This window comes from Nycticebus coucang, chromosome 4, assembly GCF_027406575.1.
Source record: "Nycticebus coucang isolate mNycCou1 chromosome 4, mNycCou1.pri, whole genome shotgun sequence".
Lineage (NCBI taxonomy): Eukaryota > Metazoa > Chordata > Mammalia > Primates > Lorisidae > Nycticebus > Nycticebus coucang.
This window is the reverse complement of record NC_069783.1, coordinates 119,907,443-119,926,656: the sequence shown is the minus strand read 5'-3', so window position 1 is coordinate 119,926,656 and position 19,214 is coordinate 119,907,443. Positions and strand designations below refer to the sequence as shown.

General features: G+C 36.6%; 1 protein-coding gene across 1 annotated transcript in view; it reads left to right on the top strand.

The window, feature by feature from the left end:
* The window catches only part of MED13L (mediator complex subunit 13L), a 332,646-nt gene that overhangs the window by 293,965 nt on the left and 19,467 nt on the right, over positions 1-19,214 (top strand). Inside the window, exons 18-23 of the mRNA XM_053586925.1 lie at positions 2,256-2,435; positions 3,047-3,270; positions 5,134-5,326; positions 5,964-6,390; positions 6,895-7,114; positions 16,221-16,409. Of these exons, the coding sequence (XP_053442900.1) occupies positions 2,256-2,435; positions 3,047-3,270; positions 5,134-5,326; positions 5,964-6,390; positions 6,895-7,114; positions 16,221-16,409 (1,433 nt within the window). The remainder of the gene's footprint in view (positions 1-2,255; positions 2,436-3,046; positions 3,271-5,133; positions 5,327-5,963; positions 6,391-6,894; positions 7,115-16,220; positions 16,410-19,214) is intronic.

Here is a 19,214-nt window from a genome sequence, read left to right as displayed (position 1 = left end):
TATTAATCAAATGTTTATACAAATAAGCATATTATTATAAACCACTTTTTAAAAAGTGATGAAAGAAAGCATGAGAGGTGGAGGGGGCCACTGGGGATCAAGGAAGACACCGTGGAAGAAATAGTAACGTGCTCTGAGATCTCAATGGTAAGTACAGATTAACTGAAGAAGGAGGACAGGGAGCAAGGCCCACAAGGTGTGGCAAGTGTGAAAGCCCTGCGTTATATGGAGTTTCAGGCCTTCCAAGAGCTGAAAGATCATTAGAAGCCATCAGGGACAGATTACAGTGAGCCTTTTGAGTCATTATGGAGGTTGAGTCCTCATCCAAAGAGCAATGACAGTCATTGAAGGATTCCAAGAAGAGGCATTGACTGCATCAGGTTTGTATAGTTAAAAAAGAAAAATAGTGAATGTACTGTGGCTATATGAGGGGGTGTGGATTATAAAATGGCAGGAATAGATTTGGAAAGACTAGTAAATTATTGAAGAAGACCAAATAAGAAATAGTCACTTGCCTTATGGTCTTAGAAAAGAAGATGGATATGAAAGAAGTATTATTGTGGATTTGGTAATGGCTTGAATTTGGGGGATAAGAGAGAGTGAGATATTAAGGAAGAATCCCATATTTATACCTAGATAGGTGGTGGTGGTATTCTAAGACAGGTGGACTGGAAGAAGCCAGAAAGTTTATCAGTTAAGGTTTAGATGTTTGAAAGTTTTAAAGGTCTCTTCTAAGATATCTAGGTAGAGATGCCACATAGACACTTGGGCTGGAGTAGTTAGCATGTAGATGATGACTCCAGTCAGTGGGCACCGAAAGGTGCCTCAGGAGTTTGATTTTCTCAAATCTGTGGTTCTCTTGGTCTGTCATTCCCACTTTTGATAATGCCTTGGATATAAGAAGTACTTAACTTTTTTTCTTTGCTGTAAGAAGAACAAAGCACAGGCTTGAAAAAAAAAATAGTGATTAACACTGCCCCAGTCTTAGGCAGACAGCAGAGCAGGGGCCATGAAGTGCCTGAGAGAACAGCTGCTCTTCAGCTCTAGCAGGTAGTGGTTGTTCAGGGATAGGAGTCTTGGCCCTGGGCTCATCAGGTCTCCCAGTTTTTCAAGAAAAGCTGGAAATCCAGATTGGTATGAATTTTCCTGGAGTAATCCATTCCAAAGTTTAACAAAATACTGTGTGGACCACCAGTTTGTATCCTGTGTTTTCTTGATTTTAGGGACACATCTGTAAATGTGTGAAAAACCGTTAAGTACCCTGTGTTTGAGATTTAGTTGATAGATAATAAATCTTTCTATCTATGCCTCTTTCCTCATCAGCTAGATGAGTAAGAGTGAGACAAGATTTTTCAGGAGCCCATCTTTGCAAATCCGTAGCATGTCACCTTGAGTTTAATTAGCTCTTTCCACAGACCTTTTTGAGAATCTGATGAGCATTATGGACCCTTCATCCTGGGGAAGAAATATACACGTGTTCATGTGTGCATGCAAAGTTAAGGGGGCTTTCAAATTCTCACTTTTGATAGTGCCTTGGATATAAGAAGGACTTAACTTTTTTTATAGTAAGAAAAACAAAGCATAGGCTAAGGTGCTTTTTGTTTTTCTTACAGTAAAGAAAAACAGGGTGACTGCTAGTAGAAGGAAAGTTTCTTAAACAGTGAACCCCCATCCCCTCTGTGTACAGATGACTTTAGGCCTTGTAGCTGCTGCTTCCATGTTCCCATGTGCCTCTGGCTGTGTTGAAGATTGTCTTTATCTTTATGCAATATGTATTTTGGGAAAATATTTTATATTAAGAACATTTACAAAGTTTTTTAAAGCTTCTATTTAAGTTTCTTTTTCCCTAGTCATCATATAATCAAAACATTGGTATTTGTGAATAAAAGTAATACAATAGGAAGCCTTTGCAGCTCTTTTTTCTTAAGAAAAACCTTGGAAACACTTGGCACTTGGCATGATTTAAAAAGTCAAGCCTATCCACTTTTTTCACTTTTAAACACAGCTTCACGTAAACTTTTTTATGTAAAATGTCTCATTTCTCTTTGTATTATTTTTGATTATAAATTATCACGAATATTCTCTAATTTAGAAGAATATCTTTCCTCTTGATTCCTGGGTCACATATTTTTGAATCTGTAATGGCTGATAACATCTTTGTCACGGACTATGATTGAGACCCAAAATGATGGCAAGAAAGAGAAGAGTGCTTAATTTCTCTTCATCCTTTCTGTTCCTTCTCACTTCTCTTCCAGTGCTGGACATCAGCATGCTCTCCTCCCAGGATGTGGTACGTATGCTGCTGTCCCTGCAGCCCTTTCTCCAAGATGCCATCCAAAAGAAGCGCACCGGCCGGACCTGGGAGAATATCCAGCATGTGCAGGGACCACTCACCTGGCAGCAGTTCCATAAAATGGCAGGACGGGGAACCTATGGTGAGTCTTTGCGCTGTTTGAATTCCTTCTGACTTCAGTGCTTTCCAATGAAGAGCAGCTTTAGTTTCGTCAAATCCTTGCTTCACTGACAATAGGAAATCTTTTTTTTTTTTTTCCTCTGTGACCTTGAAATTTTATAATCTCTTCGTTTAAGTTACCTTTGGAGTTAAGTTTTCTAAATACCCTTGACATATCCAGGTCAATGAGGAAAATAATCCCCCCAAAGTATGTTTATTAGATTCTCCACATTTTCCCAATCCTCATTGCATTTTTTATCTGGATGTACTTCTGGGCTTATTCTGTCTTCATCGTAGTCAGGATCATGATCTTATCTTGAAGGAAATGAAGTAGTGCTGCTTGGAAAGTGAGTTTTAACTTGTCTAGCCTGCCCTGTGATCTTATTTAACCTTTCTAAGTAAGTTCTGACTCATTTAATTAAGGATCTTAATCAGGGGACATTTAATTAGATTTGAAAAATACTTTTTATCATGTCAAAATACAATGACATTTCAGACGCCAGAATTAAAACCAGTACACCAGGAACTTCTACATTGTCCAAGTTGTGAGAAACAGATTCTTAAGCAGCTTTCTAAACTACAATGTTGTTTTAGGTTCAGAAGAATCTCCTGAGCCGTTGCCCATCCCCACTCTGCTGGTAGGCTATGACAAGGACTTCCTCACCATCTCACCATTCTCCTTGCCATTTTGGGAGAGGTTGTTGTTGGACCCATACGGGGGCCACCGTGATGTTGCCTATATTGTGGTGTGTCCAGAAAATGAGGCCTTGCTCGAAGGAGCCAAAACTTTCTTCAGGGACTTGAGTGCTGTATATGAGGTGAGAGAGTTATCATGAAAATCATTTTTTAAGCCATGAATCTTCTGATTATTTCTAGTCATGACTAAATTGAAAAGAACAAGTATCTTGAAAGTAGATCTTAAAGAAAATTTGCAGATAGTTGGAGGATGAAGAAAAGAATTAAATTGGCAAGTTTTTCTGGAAGTATATTGCTTTTTTAATCTTGGCTTTATATTTTATTAGATTGGGAAGACTTTCCTTTCCCATTCTTACCATACAACTTAAATTCCCATTAGCTATCTTTTCCTTATTTGCGTGCCCAGTGTTTAAGATTATTGCTCACCAGAAGAAAGTGTTGGCTATGTAGAAGATGAGCTTTACAAAAACAGCACATCTACTCTTTTTTATTTATTGGGTAGAGGGCTAGGCAGGTGGTTCCTGAAAGCAGTGTAAAACAGTTTAGTTTAAAAGTTTCTGAGTGAAAAGATAGGTTTAGTGAATCATGTCCTGGTTGTGCTTTAATACTATGTTCATTGTAATACTGAAATTTTGATGCAGATTAAAAATGTAATGTTTGTAGTATGTAAAAATTAGATAATTTTATGTCTTTAATTACGAATTTTTATGGCTTTTGAAATATTGGAATCATGTCTGAAGAGTGCCACATTTTTTTTCTGCCAAAGTGCATATAGTGTAAGTTCTTGAACCTAATACTTCTAATGTCTTTATATTTGGCAAAATAATATTGATAAAGTGTTTAGAATCATGACAGGTACATTATAAGCATTATGAAAGTATTTTTTCAAATGAGATTTCAAACTGAATTTCAGGAATCTTCCAGAATGACACACTCACTATCTATAAATTTGTGAATAAGCATGGAATAGTAAAAGAAATGAGGAGATGCAAACGTGATGTAATGGCATCAGTTAAGTTGTTGAAGGGAGTCCTTGTATACATTTCATTTCTGAGTAAAGCCTGGTCCATGGATGCATACTACTATTAAATCATTGTAAACCTAACATAGAAAATTATCTAAGCAGTTTCAAAGCTTAGCTGTTCTCTTCGATGAAACCTTTAACATAAGTTATAAAACATAAAAGCATTGTCAGATCTTTTTAGAAGGTACAGTCTTTTTCTCTTAATGATTTTACTAGAGTTGCTCACTTGGCAGTAATCTTATCTCCTTAAGAGTGTACAGTAGAGAATTTTGTGGGGGCTTAGTAAGCCTTCATTTCATCAACTCTGGTGAAGGGTAATATTATGGGTTATCCTACTGGTAAACAGGTAGTTTACTTTTTGCAGTTATATTCTATGCTATAAGCACTCTTTTGGTGTCTTGGAGATTATTAGCAAGATCTCATTGTCCTGAAACTACTATTTACTTTAAAAACATGATCAGCATGCTTACTGCTTCAGCAGCCCCTGGTCTTGGTGATCTCCAAATATCTGTAACATCATAACAGATGGCCCATGAAATTTTAGTGTTATCCTATGGGAAAACATTATGAGTAGGGATTACTTAAGAGGTTTTAGTGCACATATGTCTCAGTCAGCCTTAGTTGCAGGAATCTGGTCGATTCTTAATTTGCCCATTAGTAATCAGGTAGTGTTCAACAATCTCCCCTTGTGTAGGCTCAATTGGCATGGGTGAAGAAACATTTATTTTTCTTCAGATGACCTAGTATAATATAGGACCTACAGTATAGGTTTTGGAGAGACAGATAGCATTTCAGGGTACATTATGATTACTAGAAAGGATAATGTTGTTTTGATCACATGTGATAAAGCCCTAAAAGAAAAAGGAAAATGCTTTATGGTCAAGAATCTACCTTGCTAACTATAGGTACTGAATGAAAGAATGGCTCCTGTTGTAAATCGTGATCTTGTTTGTGGTATCAGATGTGTAGGCTTGGGCAGCACAAGCCCATCTGCAAAGTGCTACGCGATGGCATCATGCGTGTGGGAAAAACCGTGGCACAGAAGCTGACAGATGAGCTTGTGAGTGAGTGGTTTAACCAGCCTTGGAGCGGAGAGGAGAATGACAATCATTCCAGACTCAAACTTTATGCGCAAGTTTGCCGCCATCACCTAGGTAAAAAGGAATTTATTTAGCAAAGTAAAATTTGAAAAATAAAATTGGAAATTTCTCCCACCCCACCGTTATAGATATATTTCTTTTGTCTCAAGTAATGTTGCCGTTCCATTACTATATTTATTTAGATCCAGTTTTTGTGTTCTAGTAGTTAAATACAAATTTTTATGTGGACATACAATCTTTGTGCCTAAAGATGTCATGCTGAATTTACTCCACATTTTAAAAATGTAGCAGCCTGGCTTGGTCTTAACTGCTTGATTTTTAACCCATTATTTTTGAGAGAATCTTATGAAGGCATATACACATGTAGAAGCATAATGTACTATGATGGCTGTGGCATATATGACTTCTCATTTTTCATTGAAGGCATACGGAATCAGTCTTGAAAGGAAAATATTACAAGTGATTCATTTTCTCTTTTCAAATGTGTAGAATTCATAAGTTGCTCCATGTGGATTTCCATGTTTGCTGAAAATATGAGCATAATTGTGGAAATAGTATTTTGAGTATCATAATTAGAGTATGGAAGCCTGAAATCATAATTTTTTTTTTTATAAATAACCATTCTAAATTGCTGATTCTGTCTGATGCTGCAGAATGTCACTAAAATCACCTCTCTGCATTACTCTTTCAGCACCTTATTTAGCCACTCTGCAGCTCGATAGCAGCCTGTTGATACCACCTAAATACCAGACCACACCACCAGCAGCACAGGGACAAGCTACTCCTGGAAATGCTGGGCCTTTAGCTCCAAATTCAGGATCAGCAGCGCCCCCAGCTGGCAGTGCTTTTAATCCCACCTCTAATGGTAGTTCTACAAATCCTACTGCAAGTAGTTCTGCATCTGGTTCCTCTGTGCCACCGGTCTCATCGTCTGCCTCTGCTCCCAGTATTAGCCAGATAAACACTACCTCTTCTTCAGGATTCAGTGGTAGTGTTGGAGGGCAGAACCCCAGCAGTGGGGGCAGTTCTGCGGATAGAACACAAGGGAGCCTAGGCTGTGGTGGAGACACTGAGCCTGGGCAGAGTTCTTCTCAGCCCTCACAAGATGGACAAGAAAGGTACGTTACTAACAATGGAGAGGAGTGACTTCAGTGCAGGCCCCTTCTCCGGTCTCCTGCACTCTGCTGTCTTTCAACCTCTTGATTACCTAAATCAAATAAAGGGTTCTATTTCTCTGCTTCTCAAAAGAAAGTGACAACTGTCAATTTAAAACTTCAGCATTAAGAAATTTATGGCTTATAACTTCCAAACTTCTTATCATTACACCTATTATCTTACTATCAACTTATTTTAAAACAGCTGTGTGTATAGTATAACCACAGAAAAGAAAGGGGAATTGAAGAAGAAATCTCCCATTTTAGTGGAGGATATTGCCATTTTCCATCTATTCTCAGTGCTATCTGGCTTGGTTTGCCTTGATTTTGGTAAGATGATACATATTATTGTTACGTTTGATTTGTAATCATTGTCTAGGAAATCAGTGTGCTGGAATTGAGCACATTTTTTTGTTTTTGTGTAATTTATATTTACTTTGTGCATCTCACAAGTGACTTTCTCTTCAGTGTTACAGAGAGGGAGAGAATAGGAATTCCCACGGAGCCTGACTCTGCAGACAGCCAAGCCTATCCTCCAGCTGTTGTCATTTACATGGTGGACCCCTTCACTTACACTGCAGAGGAAGACTCTACTTCAGGAAACTTTTGGCTGTTGAGTTTAATGCGCTGCTACACAGAAATGCTGGATAATTTACCTGAGCATATGAGAAATTCTTTCATTCTCCAGGTTATTATTTACAAGTTTACCCTTTACTTTTGTTGTGCAGATAAATACTAGTTCATAATGTTTTATAAATTGGAAGTATGGGTTAATTATCCCTTATCTGAAATGTTTGGAACCAGAGTGTTAATAGACATTGGATATTTTTCAGATGTGGGGATATTTGCATATGCATAGTGAGACATCTAGGGGATCGGGCCCAAATCTAAATATAATATTCATATATTATTCATATATACCTTGTATACATAGCTTGAGGGTAGTTTTATATAGTATTTTTAACAGTTTTGTGCTTGAAACAAAGTTTTGTGTTTGGACTGAAGCCCCATCATACAAGGTCAGATGTGGAATTTTCTGCTTGCGGCACCAGGTTGGCAATAAAAAGTTTTGAGTTTTGGAACATTTGGGTTTTGAATTTTTTGAGTAGGGATGTTCAACCTGTACATGAAAATATAAAAACAATTCATAATTCTGCCTTCTAGATTTAAATCATTACTAGCATTTTGGTATATTTCTACCCTTTTTCTGTATGTTGCTTACACGGTTGAGATGTTTTTAATGTAATTGTTAGTCATTTTCTATTTAATGTTATTCACAGTGACTTTGTTATTTGAAATTCTGATAATCGTTGTTCTTTAAATTTTTTATCAAGGTAAACTGTATGTATATAATTTTACCTTTTTTTTTCTTTTTTTTGAGACAGGGTCTCACCCTGTTGCTCTGGGTAGAGTGCTGTGGTGTCATAGCTCACAGAAACCTCAAATTCTTGGGCTCATGTGATCCTCTTGCCTCAGCCTCCCATGTGGCAGGGACCACAGACATGCAAGCCTTGCTTTGTCGCCCCTGCTAGAGTACTAATGCCTGGCTAGTTTTTTTGGTTTTTTTTTTTTTTTTTTTTTAATTTTTAGTAGAGATGGGGGTCTCGTTCTTACTCTGGCCAGTCTCAAACTACTGAGCTCAGGGCAGTCTACCCACCTCAGCCTCTAGGATTCATTTTTACCTGTTTTAAATGTACATATCAGTAGTAATGAATATATTTACCCCCTCCCCTTCTTTTCTCTCTTCTTTCCTCCTCTTCTCTCCCCTTTCTGGCCTATGGTAGCTACCACTCTAGCCTCCATTTTCATGGATCCACTTTTTTTTTAGCTCTTACATATGAGAGAGAACATGCAGTTTTTGTCTTTCCATGCTTGGCTTATTTCACTTAACATTGTGATTTTTAGTTCCACACATGTTGCTGCAAATGACAGGATTTCATCTTTCTTTATGGCTGAATAATATTTCATTATGTATATACCACATTTTCTTTGTTGATCTGTCATTGAGTGCTTAGATTGATTCCATATTTTGGCTATTGTGAATTGTGCTGCAATAAACGTGTGTGCAGTTATGTAGCTTTGATACATTAATTTGCTTTCTTTTAGATATGTACCCAGTAATGGAATTGCTGGGTCATATGGAAGTTCTCTCTTTAGTTTTTTAAGGACTCTTACCCAGTTCTCCATAGCTGTACTATTTTACATTTCTGCCAGTAGTGTATGACGATTCCCCTTTCTTCACATCCTCACCAGCTTCTTTTATTGCCTGTCTTTTTAATACAAGCCATTTTAACTGGGGTGAAGTGAAATCACATTATGGTTTTGATTTGCATTTCTCTGGTTAGTGATGTTAAGAAGCATCATATGTTGCCCATTTGTATGTCTTCTTTTGAGAAAATGTTCAGATCTTCCACCTATTTTTAAAATTGATTATTTTTGCCATTGAGTTATTTGAGGTCCTATCTATTCTAGTTATTAATCCCTGTCAGATGGGTAGTTTACAAATATTTTCTCCCGTTCTATGAGTTGCCTGTTTAGTTGTTGAATGTTTTCTTTGCAGTGCAGAAGCTTTTTAGCCTGATGTGATCCCAGTTGTCTATGTTTGATTTGGTTGACTGTGCTTTCAGAGTCGTAACACAAGAAATTTTTGCCCAGACCAACATCTTATAGCACTTCTCCAATATTTTCTTCTAGTAGTTTCATAGTTTCAGGTCTTAGATTCAAGTCTTTAATCCATGTTGATTTGATTTTTGTGTGTGGTGTGAGATAGATGGTCCAGTTTCACTCTTCTACATGTAGTTATCCATTTTCCCCCACCCTATTTATTGAGAAACTGGTCCTTTTCCCATTGTAAGTTCTTGTTTGGTACTTTCATCGAAGATGAGTTGGTTGTAAATGTGTATATTTATATCTGGGTTCTCTATTCTGTTTCATTGGTCCATGTGTCTGTTTTTATGCCAGTACCATACTATTTTGCTAATTACTACATAGCTTTGTAGTAAATTTGAAGTCAGGTAATGTGATGCTTCTAGCTACTCAGGGTTTTTTGTGGTTACATGTAAATTTAAGGATTTTTTTTTCTATTTCAGTAAGAATGTTTTTTGTTTTTTGTTTGTTTGTTTTGTTTTTGAGCCAGAGCCTTGCACTGTCTCCCCTGCTAGAGTGCAGTGGTGTCATCATAGTTCACTACAACTTCTAACTCTTGGGCTCAAGGGATCCTCCTACCTCAGCCTCTCAAGTACCTAGAACTCTAGGCTCAGCTTCTTTTTCTTTTTTTTTTTTTCCCCTTTTCTTTTTCTGGGGAGGCGGGCATAGAGATGAGGTCTCACTCATTCTTAGCCTGGTCTCAAACTTCTGGCCTTAAGCAATACTCCTATCTCATCTTCCCAGAGTACTGGGATTATAGTTATGAGCCACCATGCTCAGCTCAATGTCATTGGTATTTTGATGGGGATTGCATTGAATCTAAATGGCTTTGGGTAGTATTGTCATTTTAACGATATTAATTCTTCCAATCCATGAACAGGGAATACATTTCCACTGTTTGGTGTCCTCTTTTTTATAGGTTTCCTTATATAGATAGATTTTTGACTACTTTGGTTGGGCTAATTCCTAGGTATTTTATACTTTTGATAGCTATTATAAAGAGGATTGCTTTCTGGATATCTTTTTCAGATTGTTTGCTGTTGGCATATATAAATGCTTCTGATTTTTGTATGTCATTTTTATATCCTGTAACTTTACTGAATTGTATCAATTCTTACAGGGTTTTGGTGGAGTTTTTTAGTTTTTGTGTTTTTTTTTTTGGAGATAATAAGAGCATGTTATCCATGAATAAGACTAATTTCTTCCTTTCCAATTTGGATGTTCTCCTCTCCTCTCCCCTCTTTTCTTTTCAGTATAATATTAGTGAAAGGGGGCATACTTGTCTTCTTCCAGGATTTAAAGGAAGGACCTTCAATTTTTTCTCTGTTTCATATGATGTTAACACTGGGTATGTTATAGAGGGCCTTTATTATTTTGAGGTATGTTCTTTCTACACTCATTTTGATGAAGTTTTTATTATGAAGGAATGTTGAATTTTTGTCAAATGCTTTCTTAGCATCTATTGAACTAATCACATAGTTTCTGTTTTTTTCTTTGGTACATTCCATTTATTGATTTGGATATATTGAAACATCCTTGTATCCCTGTCATGAATCTTGCTTGATTATGGCAAATGATCTTTTCAATATGTTATACATTTCGTTTCTAGTATTTTGTTGAAGGTGTTTGCATCTATGCTTACCAGTGATATTGACCTGTAGTTTTCTTTTGTTGTATCCTGGTCTGGTTTTGGTATCACAGTAATGATAGCCTTGTACAAGCAGTTTGGAAGAGTTTGAAGTTTTTGAAGAGTTTGAGTAGGATTGATATTAGTTCTTTTTTTTTTTTTTTTTTTTTTGCAGTTTTGGGCTCGGGCTGGGTTTGAACCCACCATCTCCAGTATATGGGGCCGGTGCCCCACTTTGAGCCATGGGCGCCACCCTGGTATTAGTTCTTCTTTTAATGTTTGGTAGAATTAGGCAGTGAATCCATGAGGTGCTAGGTTTCTCTTTGATGGGAAACTTTTTATTACAGTTTTAATCTCATTACTTGTTTCTGGTTTGAGAAAATTTTCTGTTTTTTCATGGTTCAATCTTGGTAGGTTGTTATGTGTCCATTTCTTCTTGGTTTTTCAGTTATTGGCATCTGGTTAATAGTCTAATAGTCTCTAATGATGCTTTGTATTTCAGTTGTTATATTTCCTTCTTCATTTCTGATTTTCTTTTTTTTTTTCTTAGTTTGGCTAAAGGTTTATCAATTTTGTTTATCTTTTAAATAAAAACCAACTTTTAGTTTTATTGATCTGCTTGAGCTTTTTCCTTTTCGATCTCAATTTCATTTATTTTTAATGAAATTAAAAATTGATTTTTATTATTTCTTTCCTTGTACTAATTTTGGTTTAGCTTTTACTTGCTTTTCTAGTTCCTTCAGGTGCATCATTTAATTCAATCATTAATTTGAAGTCTTGCTGCATTTTCATAAAGGTATTTATCACTATAAACTTAACTTTTAGTACTGCTTTTGCCATATCCCATAGATTTTAGTATTTTGTATTTTCATCTTTATTTGTTTTAAGAAATTTTAAAATTTCCTCCTTATTTTCTTCATTGATCCATTGGTTATTTGGACAATACACAGACACATTGGTTGTGTGTCTGTGTATTTTTCAGGGTTCCTGTTATTACCGATTTCTGGTTTTATTCCACTGTAGTCAGAAAAAATACTTGGTATGATTTTTATTTATTTATTTAGTTTTTTTTTGATTTGTACAGACTTACTTTGTGTGATACGATCTGTACTGAAAAATATTCTGCATGCTGCGGAATATGTAGTCTGCAGCAATTGAGTGAAATGTTCTGTAACCGTTAGGCCTATTAGATCTAGGGTGTGGTTTTACTGGGTGGTTTTTTCTTGTTGAGTTTCTTTCTGGATGATTTGTTTATTACTGAGAGTTAGGTGTTGGAGTCCCTTACTATTATTGTATTGTAGTCTGTCTCTTCATTTAGGTCTATTAATGTTTATATATTTGGGAGCTTTAGTGTTGAGTACATATATATTTAAAATTGTTCCATCCTCTTGCTAAATTGACCTCTTTATCATTATATAGTGACCTTTCTTGTCTTTTTATATAGTCTTTAATTTGTAGACTATTTTATTTGATGTAAGTGTAGCTACTCCTGATCTTTTCTGATTTCTAGTGGCATGGAATATCTGTTTCCACCGTTTCACTTGCAGTCTATAGGTAGTGTGGGTTTCTTTTTTTGAGACAGAGTCTCACTTGGTCACCCTTGGTAGAGCCATGGCATCTTAATTCATGGCAACCCCAAACTCATGGGTTTAAGTAATCCTCTTGCTTCAGTCTCCCAAGTAGCTGGGACTACAAGCGCCCACCACAGTGCCTGGCTATTTTTTAGAGACGGGGTCTTACTCTGGCTCAGGCTGGTCTCGAACCTGTGACCTCAAGCAATCCATCCGCCTCGGCCTCCCAAGTGCTGGGATTACAGGCATGAGCCACTGTACCCGGCTAGAGTGGGTTTCTTGAAGGTAACATTGCAACATGTAGTTGGGTTTTGTTTCTTTATCCGTTCAGCTATCATTTGCCTTTTAATTGGAGAATTAAGACCATCTACTGACATTTTGTTGTTTGCTTTCTAGTTGTTCCATGACTCTTCTTTTTTTCCCCTGTCTTTTGTTTATAGTTAAGTATCTCTAGGAGTGTGTTTTAATTTGTTGCTTTTTATTTTTAGTAAATCTGTTGTAGGTGTTTGTACTGTGGCTATCATGAGGCTAACCAAAAACATTTTGCCAATATAACATGTTATTTTAAAGAAGTAAAACTTATGTTAGAAAACAAAAGAATAGAAACAATAAATTTATACTTTTAATTCCATTCTCCATGTTTTAACTTGTACTTGTCTCAGTTTACATACCTTAAAATTACCTATCTCTTAATAGGTAACAACAGCAGGTATAATTGTTTTTGATTTGTCTTTTGGGCTTTGTACTAGATGTGTGGATGACACACCACACATACAATAAGAGAGTATTCTAGGTTTGTCTATATACTTAATTTTACCAGTGAATTTTATATCTGGAACAATTTTATTGGGGGGGGGTTAGTGTTTTTTTCTTTCAGACTAAAGAACTCCCTTTAGCGTTTCTTGCAAAATGGGTCTAGTGGTGATGGATTCTCTTAGCTTCTGTTTATCTGCTCTCTTTCAAATTTGAATGACAGTTTTGCTGGGTTCAGTATTCTCGGGTGTGTTTTTTTTTTATTTCTTTGTGCACTTTGACATTATACTCCCTCCTGGCATGTAGAGTTTCCCTTGAGAAGTCTATTGACAGAGGAATTAGAACTCCTTTATATGTTATTTGCTTTTTATCTCTCTTTGCTTTTAGGATCTCCTCGTTGTTCTTGACCTTTGAGAGTTTGATTATTAAATGCCTTAAAGTAGTCTTATTTGGGTTGGATCTGTTTGGTGTTCTAAGACCTTTCTGTGCCTGGATATTTTTATCTGTCTCAAGTTTTGGAAAGTTTTCTGTTATTATTTCTTCGAATAGGCTTTCTACCCCCGGCACATACTCATCTCCCTCTTGAACAGCAGTAATTCTTAGATTTGGTCTTTGGGGTAATTTTCTGTACCTTGTGAGTGTTCTTTGTTCCTCTTCCCTTTTTCTCTTCCTTCTCTCTTTATGTATTTTCAAATACCTGATCTTTGAGCTCACTGATTCTTTTCTTTCCCAGTTAAACAGTCATATTAACTGTTAAGATTGCTATTGGTTTTTTAAAAATTATTTCAATCTTTGTGTTAAATTTCTCTGATAAATTTCTGAAATACTTCTCTTTATTATCTTAGAGATCACTAAGTTACCTCAAATCTGCTATTTTTATTTGTGTGATCTAAGATCTCACAAATTACCATCTTGTTAGGGTCAGTTACTCGAGTTTTGCTTTCTCCTTTCGGGAAGATCATGGTTCCTTGTTTGCTATTGTTTGTTGTGAGTACATGCCTACATCTTGCATTGAATTATTAGTTATTTTAGTTTTCTCTGTCGAGATTGTTTTGTTTTTTATTGAATATATTTGACTAGTGAATCTTCACTGCTAAGTTGGTCCCTCTGTTTTAGCTCTAAGTGGCCTTAAGTCCAGGTACTGGTTAATGTTCTGAATACTGCCTGTCTCAAATGTGGGAGGCCACTAAAGTCAATTTCTGTAATAGGGACTAACCCACAGTTGGTTATGGATTTGTGCCCAGGAAACTGAGAAACATACCTTCTAGAGCCACTTTGATTCGACATCTTCTTTGTCTGGGATAGAGAGCAGAGTTTTGAGGTTGGGAATGGTGGTCCTGCTTCCTCCACCTGTCTCTGCCTGTCCTAGGGATCTCTCTCCCTTCAGGCAGTCACAATGCTACCCATGGGTTAGGGTATGGGTATGTTTCCTACTAGGGAACCCAAGAAGCTGGGGGAGCTGGTTGAACATATCAATTTTACTTTTTTTCAGAGTAGAAACCAGGAATTGAGAGATTGTCCACACTATTGGTGTTTGGCAGAATTGGGTTGAGAAGTATCACAGATGCGAAAGTCTGTTTCTTTTTCTGTCTGCCTGGAGTTTTCCCAATTCTCTGTGGCCTTGGGAACTGTCTTATCCTCATACTTAAGCTTTGGGTTGTTGCTGGTAAAGATCTTGACACTGTATATTTGTTTTGTTTTGTTTTGTTTTGGGGGAGGGTGGAGGAGGAGGAGAGAAGCCAGTTTTGCTTCTGTCCCATTTTGGAACCAGAAGTCGTTTTGCAAGCAGCATTTTTAATGATTGCTTATTTTCCATATTTAACCATTCCTATATTGATAGATATTTAATCTGTCTCTGCACATTTACTATTATAAATAAAGCCATGGGGCTCAGCTCCTGCATCTCAACGGCTAGGGTGCCAGCCACATACACTGGAGCTGGCGGGTTCACATCCAGCCTGGGACTGCCAAACAACAATGACACTACAACCAAAAAATAGCTTGGTGTTGTGGCAGTCGCCTGTAGTCCCAGCTACTTGGGAGGCTGAGGCAAGAGAATTGCTTAAGCCCAAGTGTTTGAGGTTGCTGTGAGCTCTGACGGCACGGTACTCTACCGAGGGCAACATAGTGAGACTGTCTCCAAATAAATAAACAAATAATAAATAAAGCCATGGTAAACATGTTTATATATATAATCTTTTTTCTACCTTTCAGTTCATTTTTTAAAACATGGATTCTTAGATGTAGATATGGATATTGCCAAATTCCTTTACAAAAAAGGTTATACTACTTTTCCTTTCAGCAATCATCGGGTATGCTTGTTTTCCCTGTACCTTTGACACCTTTATAAAGTAAGGTGATTTTAAAAAATACTTATGTGAAAAACAGTGCCTTGGTTGTTTGGATTTTGTTTTAATATCACTTTAACTAAAGCTGTCTTATAGAATTAAAAGATTGAAAATAGAGTTGCCATGGGCGGCGCCTGTGGCTCAGTGAGTAGGGCGCCGGCCCCATATGCCGAAGGTGGCGGGTTCAAACCCAGCCCCGGCCAAACTGCAACAACAACAACAAAAAAAAAAAATAGCCGGGCGTTGTGGCGGGCGCCTGTAGTCCCAGCTACTCGGGAGGCTGAGGCAAGAGAATCACGTAAGCCCAAGAGTTAGAGGTTGCTGTGAGCCGTGTGACGCCACGGCACTCTACCGAGGGCCATAAAGTGAGACTCTGTCTCTACAAAAAAAAAAAAAAAAAAGAAAATAGAGTTGCCAGAATAGATCGATAGTTTTTCATTATTTTCATAAGTTTTGAATGATGACATAATATTATCAAAGATGCCATGCATGTTATGTGTATACATTATAAAAGTGAGAAATGTTTTAAAATGCAAATTTTTAAATTTGGGGCTGTGATAATACCTGTAATGAATTGAGAGTTTCGTCCTGAAATGGTAACAGGGTAATTTCTAAGTGACAGTATAACTTGACCAATATAATGGTACATCCTCTTAAATTGCTGACATACATTTGGGATATGGAATTTTATGTCACTGGAAGGAATTATGGCTTAAATTAAGTATGGCATTGATGTGTTCTAAAGCTAAGGTTTCCCCTTCCCATTCAAGAAAGGAATTCATGCTTTCTTCTCGTTAGCATATTAGACCTCAGTTTCTTGGTTTTTTTGTTTTCTATTTGTGTCTTTAGATTGTGCCTTGCCAGTACATGCTGCAGACAATGAAGGATGAACAAGTTTTCTACATTCAATACTTGAAGTCCATGGCATTTTCGGTGTACTGCCAGTGCAGGCGACCTCTGCCTACACAGATCCACATTAAATCCCTTACAGGATTTGGGCCTGCGGCCAGCATTGAGATGACCCTCAAGAACCCTGAGGTGGGTATTGACAGGGAAGAAACTTCCAGAATGAATACTTTTTTACTGAAATGTAAGCCAGTGAAGTGTTTTATGTAGCTCACAGATTGGTTGCTTGCTTGGTTGCTCTTCGTATGTGAGAGTTTGTACTTTATTTCTTAAGCTAAAATAAAGAAGATACTTCTCTGAACTTTTAAAATTTTTTGAGAAAAGAGGCGATCAAGTTTTGCTATTTTTTGATGTAGGACCTAAGGCAACAATGTACTTAATCACTATTAGTTATTAACATTCAAATTTCCTAAGTTTATTTTGTTCTTTATTTTTCTGAGTTCATTTGTGTCTGAAATCACAAACTCTCTGCCTTCCCTAGCTCCAGTTTGTATCTTTTGAGAGCAATTGTGTGTGTTGAGTCTGCAAAGTCATTTCTTATACATGTTCTTTCAGGGAGTTACTTTTTCTCCCTGTCTCACGGCTTCATTTTATAAATGAATGCTTTCTCTCTTCATCTTTTTAAACCTGCATCATAAAGATATGTGTGCATCTCAAGAAGAATTGTACAACACAAAAGCCAAACATGTTTTAAACAAGAGTTTTACACTTCCTTTGATTTTCTAATTACTTTACAGAGAAGTTAGGTGTACAAGGCAATATTTAGAATCTCGAAAGCCTTCAAATATCTGTTCCCACAACTATTAAACGTGAAAAATACCCATTAGTAAAAGTTAGCAAACACCTCTTCATAATAAGATACCTTGTAAACACCAACTACTGGTTTTAGTTGGCAATGTAAATTGTTCTGGAAAACTCTCCCTTTTATAAGTAAAAGCTTAGGAAGTAATAGTGACACAAGCAGTTAATATTATTTTTGCTGTAACTTGGTTCAGGTTGGCTTGGCCCCAAGGGAGAAAACTGCTCATCTTATGACCTACATTCACTTTGGTCTTATATCAAATGTCTGTTTTTGGCAGTTTTAGTTTATTCTTTGAGGTTTTTTTCTTTTCTTTTTTTTGGTGAGCATTGCATCTGTTTTCTTTTTTCGCTATTTCTAGAATTTAAGAAATGTCTCTACCTATTTCTTACTTTGTTTCCAGAAATTATGAATTATTACCTTTATAAGCCATAGAATGCTTAAGTTCTTTACCTTTTTGTGACCACGCAGTTCACATGTAATCATTTCTTGATGCTTTGGTAAGAAGTTATCACACTTTAGAAGGTTAACTAATAATATTCTGCATTTTTAAAGTGGAGATTAGAGGCTGAATACCTACTATTAAGAAACCCCATGGCATTATATAACTGTATGTCTAATATACATAAAGGTCTTATTCTTACATAGTGGCAGAGCATCATCAGGAGTTCATAAGATAAAGCTGAGCTTTGATTAATGTAAATGGCAAAAAGACTTCAAGTAATATGGTTTTTTCCTTCCCCATTTGCTTGGAGCAGGAATAGTAAAATAAAGTACTTTATTTAAAAACAAGAGAACTTAATATTATAAATATTTGCTCAGGTTTATACATTTTTATCTGCATTAAGTTAATGGTTGGTTCATCAGTACTGCTTCTGCAGCATTGTACTTTCATTCAGTAAATATAATTGGGCATCTCCTGTGTACCGGGTGCTGTATTAGATACGAAGGATGCAGTGATGAACAAAACAGATAGGTACCTGGTTCCATATAATTCAGATTTTCTGGGTGGCACAATTTGATGCAAGCAAACTACCACATAAGAAGGAATATTTTTTGGTGTCTATCATACAAGTATTCAAAGCAATCTAATTGCTATTTCAGTTTTGTTTTTCAGGGAATATCTAGCATCTCAAAAACACAGTTTGGGAATCATATTTCATATTGTTTTATCACACACTGTCATATCTGAAATATTTAATCTTTTGTTTTACACAAAACTTCAGGTAAACTCACCTGGACTCTTTCTTTCTCTTTCTCTTTTTTTCTTTTCTTTTTTTCTTTTTCTTTTTTTTTTTTTTTTTTTTTGGAGCTAGGATCTCTCTCTCTGTTGCCCAGCAGAGTTCAGTGGCATCATCATAGCTTACTGCAACCTCAAACTCTGGGGCTCAAGCCATCCTCCTGCCTCTGCCTCCCAAAGTATTAGGATTATAGGTGTCAGTGAATACACTGAGCTTGAACTCTTTTTCTATTTTTAAATAAAGCTTTATTAAGATAGTATTCACACATTGTAAAATTCAACTCTTAAAATTGTACAATTCAGTGAGTTTTTATTTATTGTTTTGAGACAGAGTCTCAAGCTGTCATACTGGATAGAGTGCCATCGCATCATCATAGCCCACAACAACCTCTATCTCTTGGACTCAAGCAATCCTCTTGCCTCCGTTTTTTCTATTTTTAGTAGAGACAGAATCTTACTCTGGCTTAGGCTGGTTTTGAACCCATGAGCTCAAGCAATCCACCCATCTTGGCCTCCCAGAGTGCTAGGATTGCAGACATGAGCCACTGCGCCTATCCAGTGAGTTTTAATATACTCACAGAGTTGTACAACTGTCACTGCTATCTAATGTCAGAACATTTTCATCAACCCTAAGGAAGTTCCTTTCTCATTAATGGTCACTCCTGATCCTTACTCTATCCCCAGCCCCCCAAGCTCTTGACAGCCACTACTCTACTTTCTGTCTCTATGGAATTGCCTATTCTGGACATTTAATATAAATGGAATCATATAATATGTGATCTTTTATGTCTGGTTTCTTTTATTTAGCATAATGTTGAGTCTCATTTATGTCATAACAGGTATCAGTATGTCATTTCTTTTTATGGCTAAATATTGTTTGGATAATACTACATTTTGT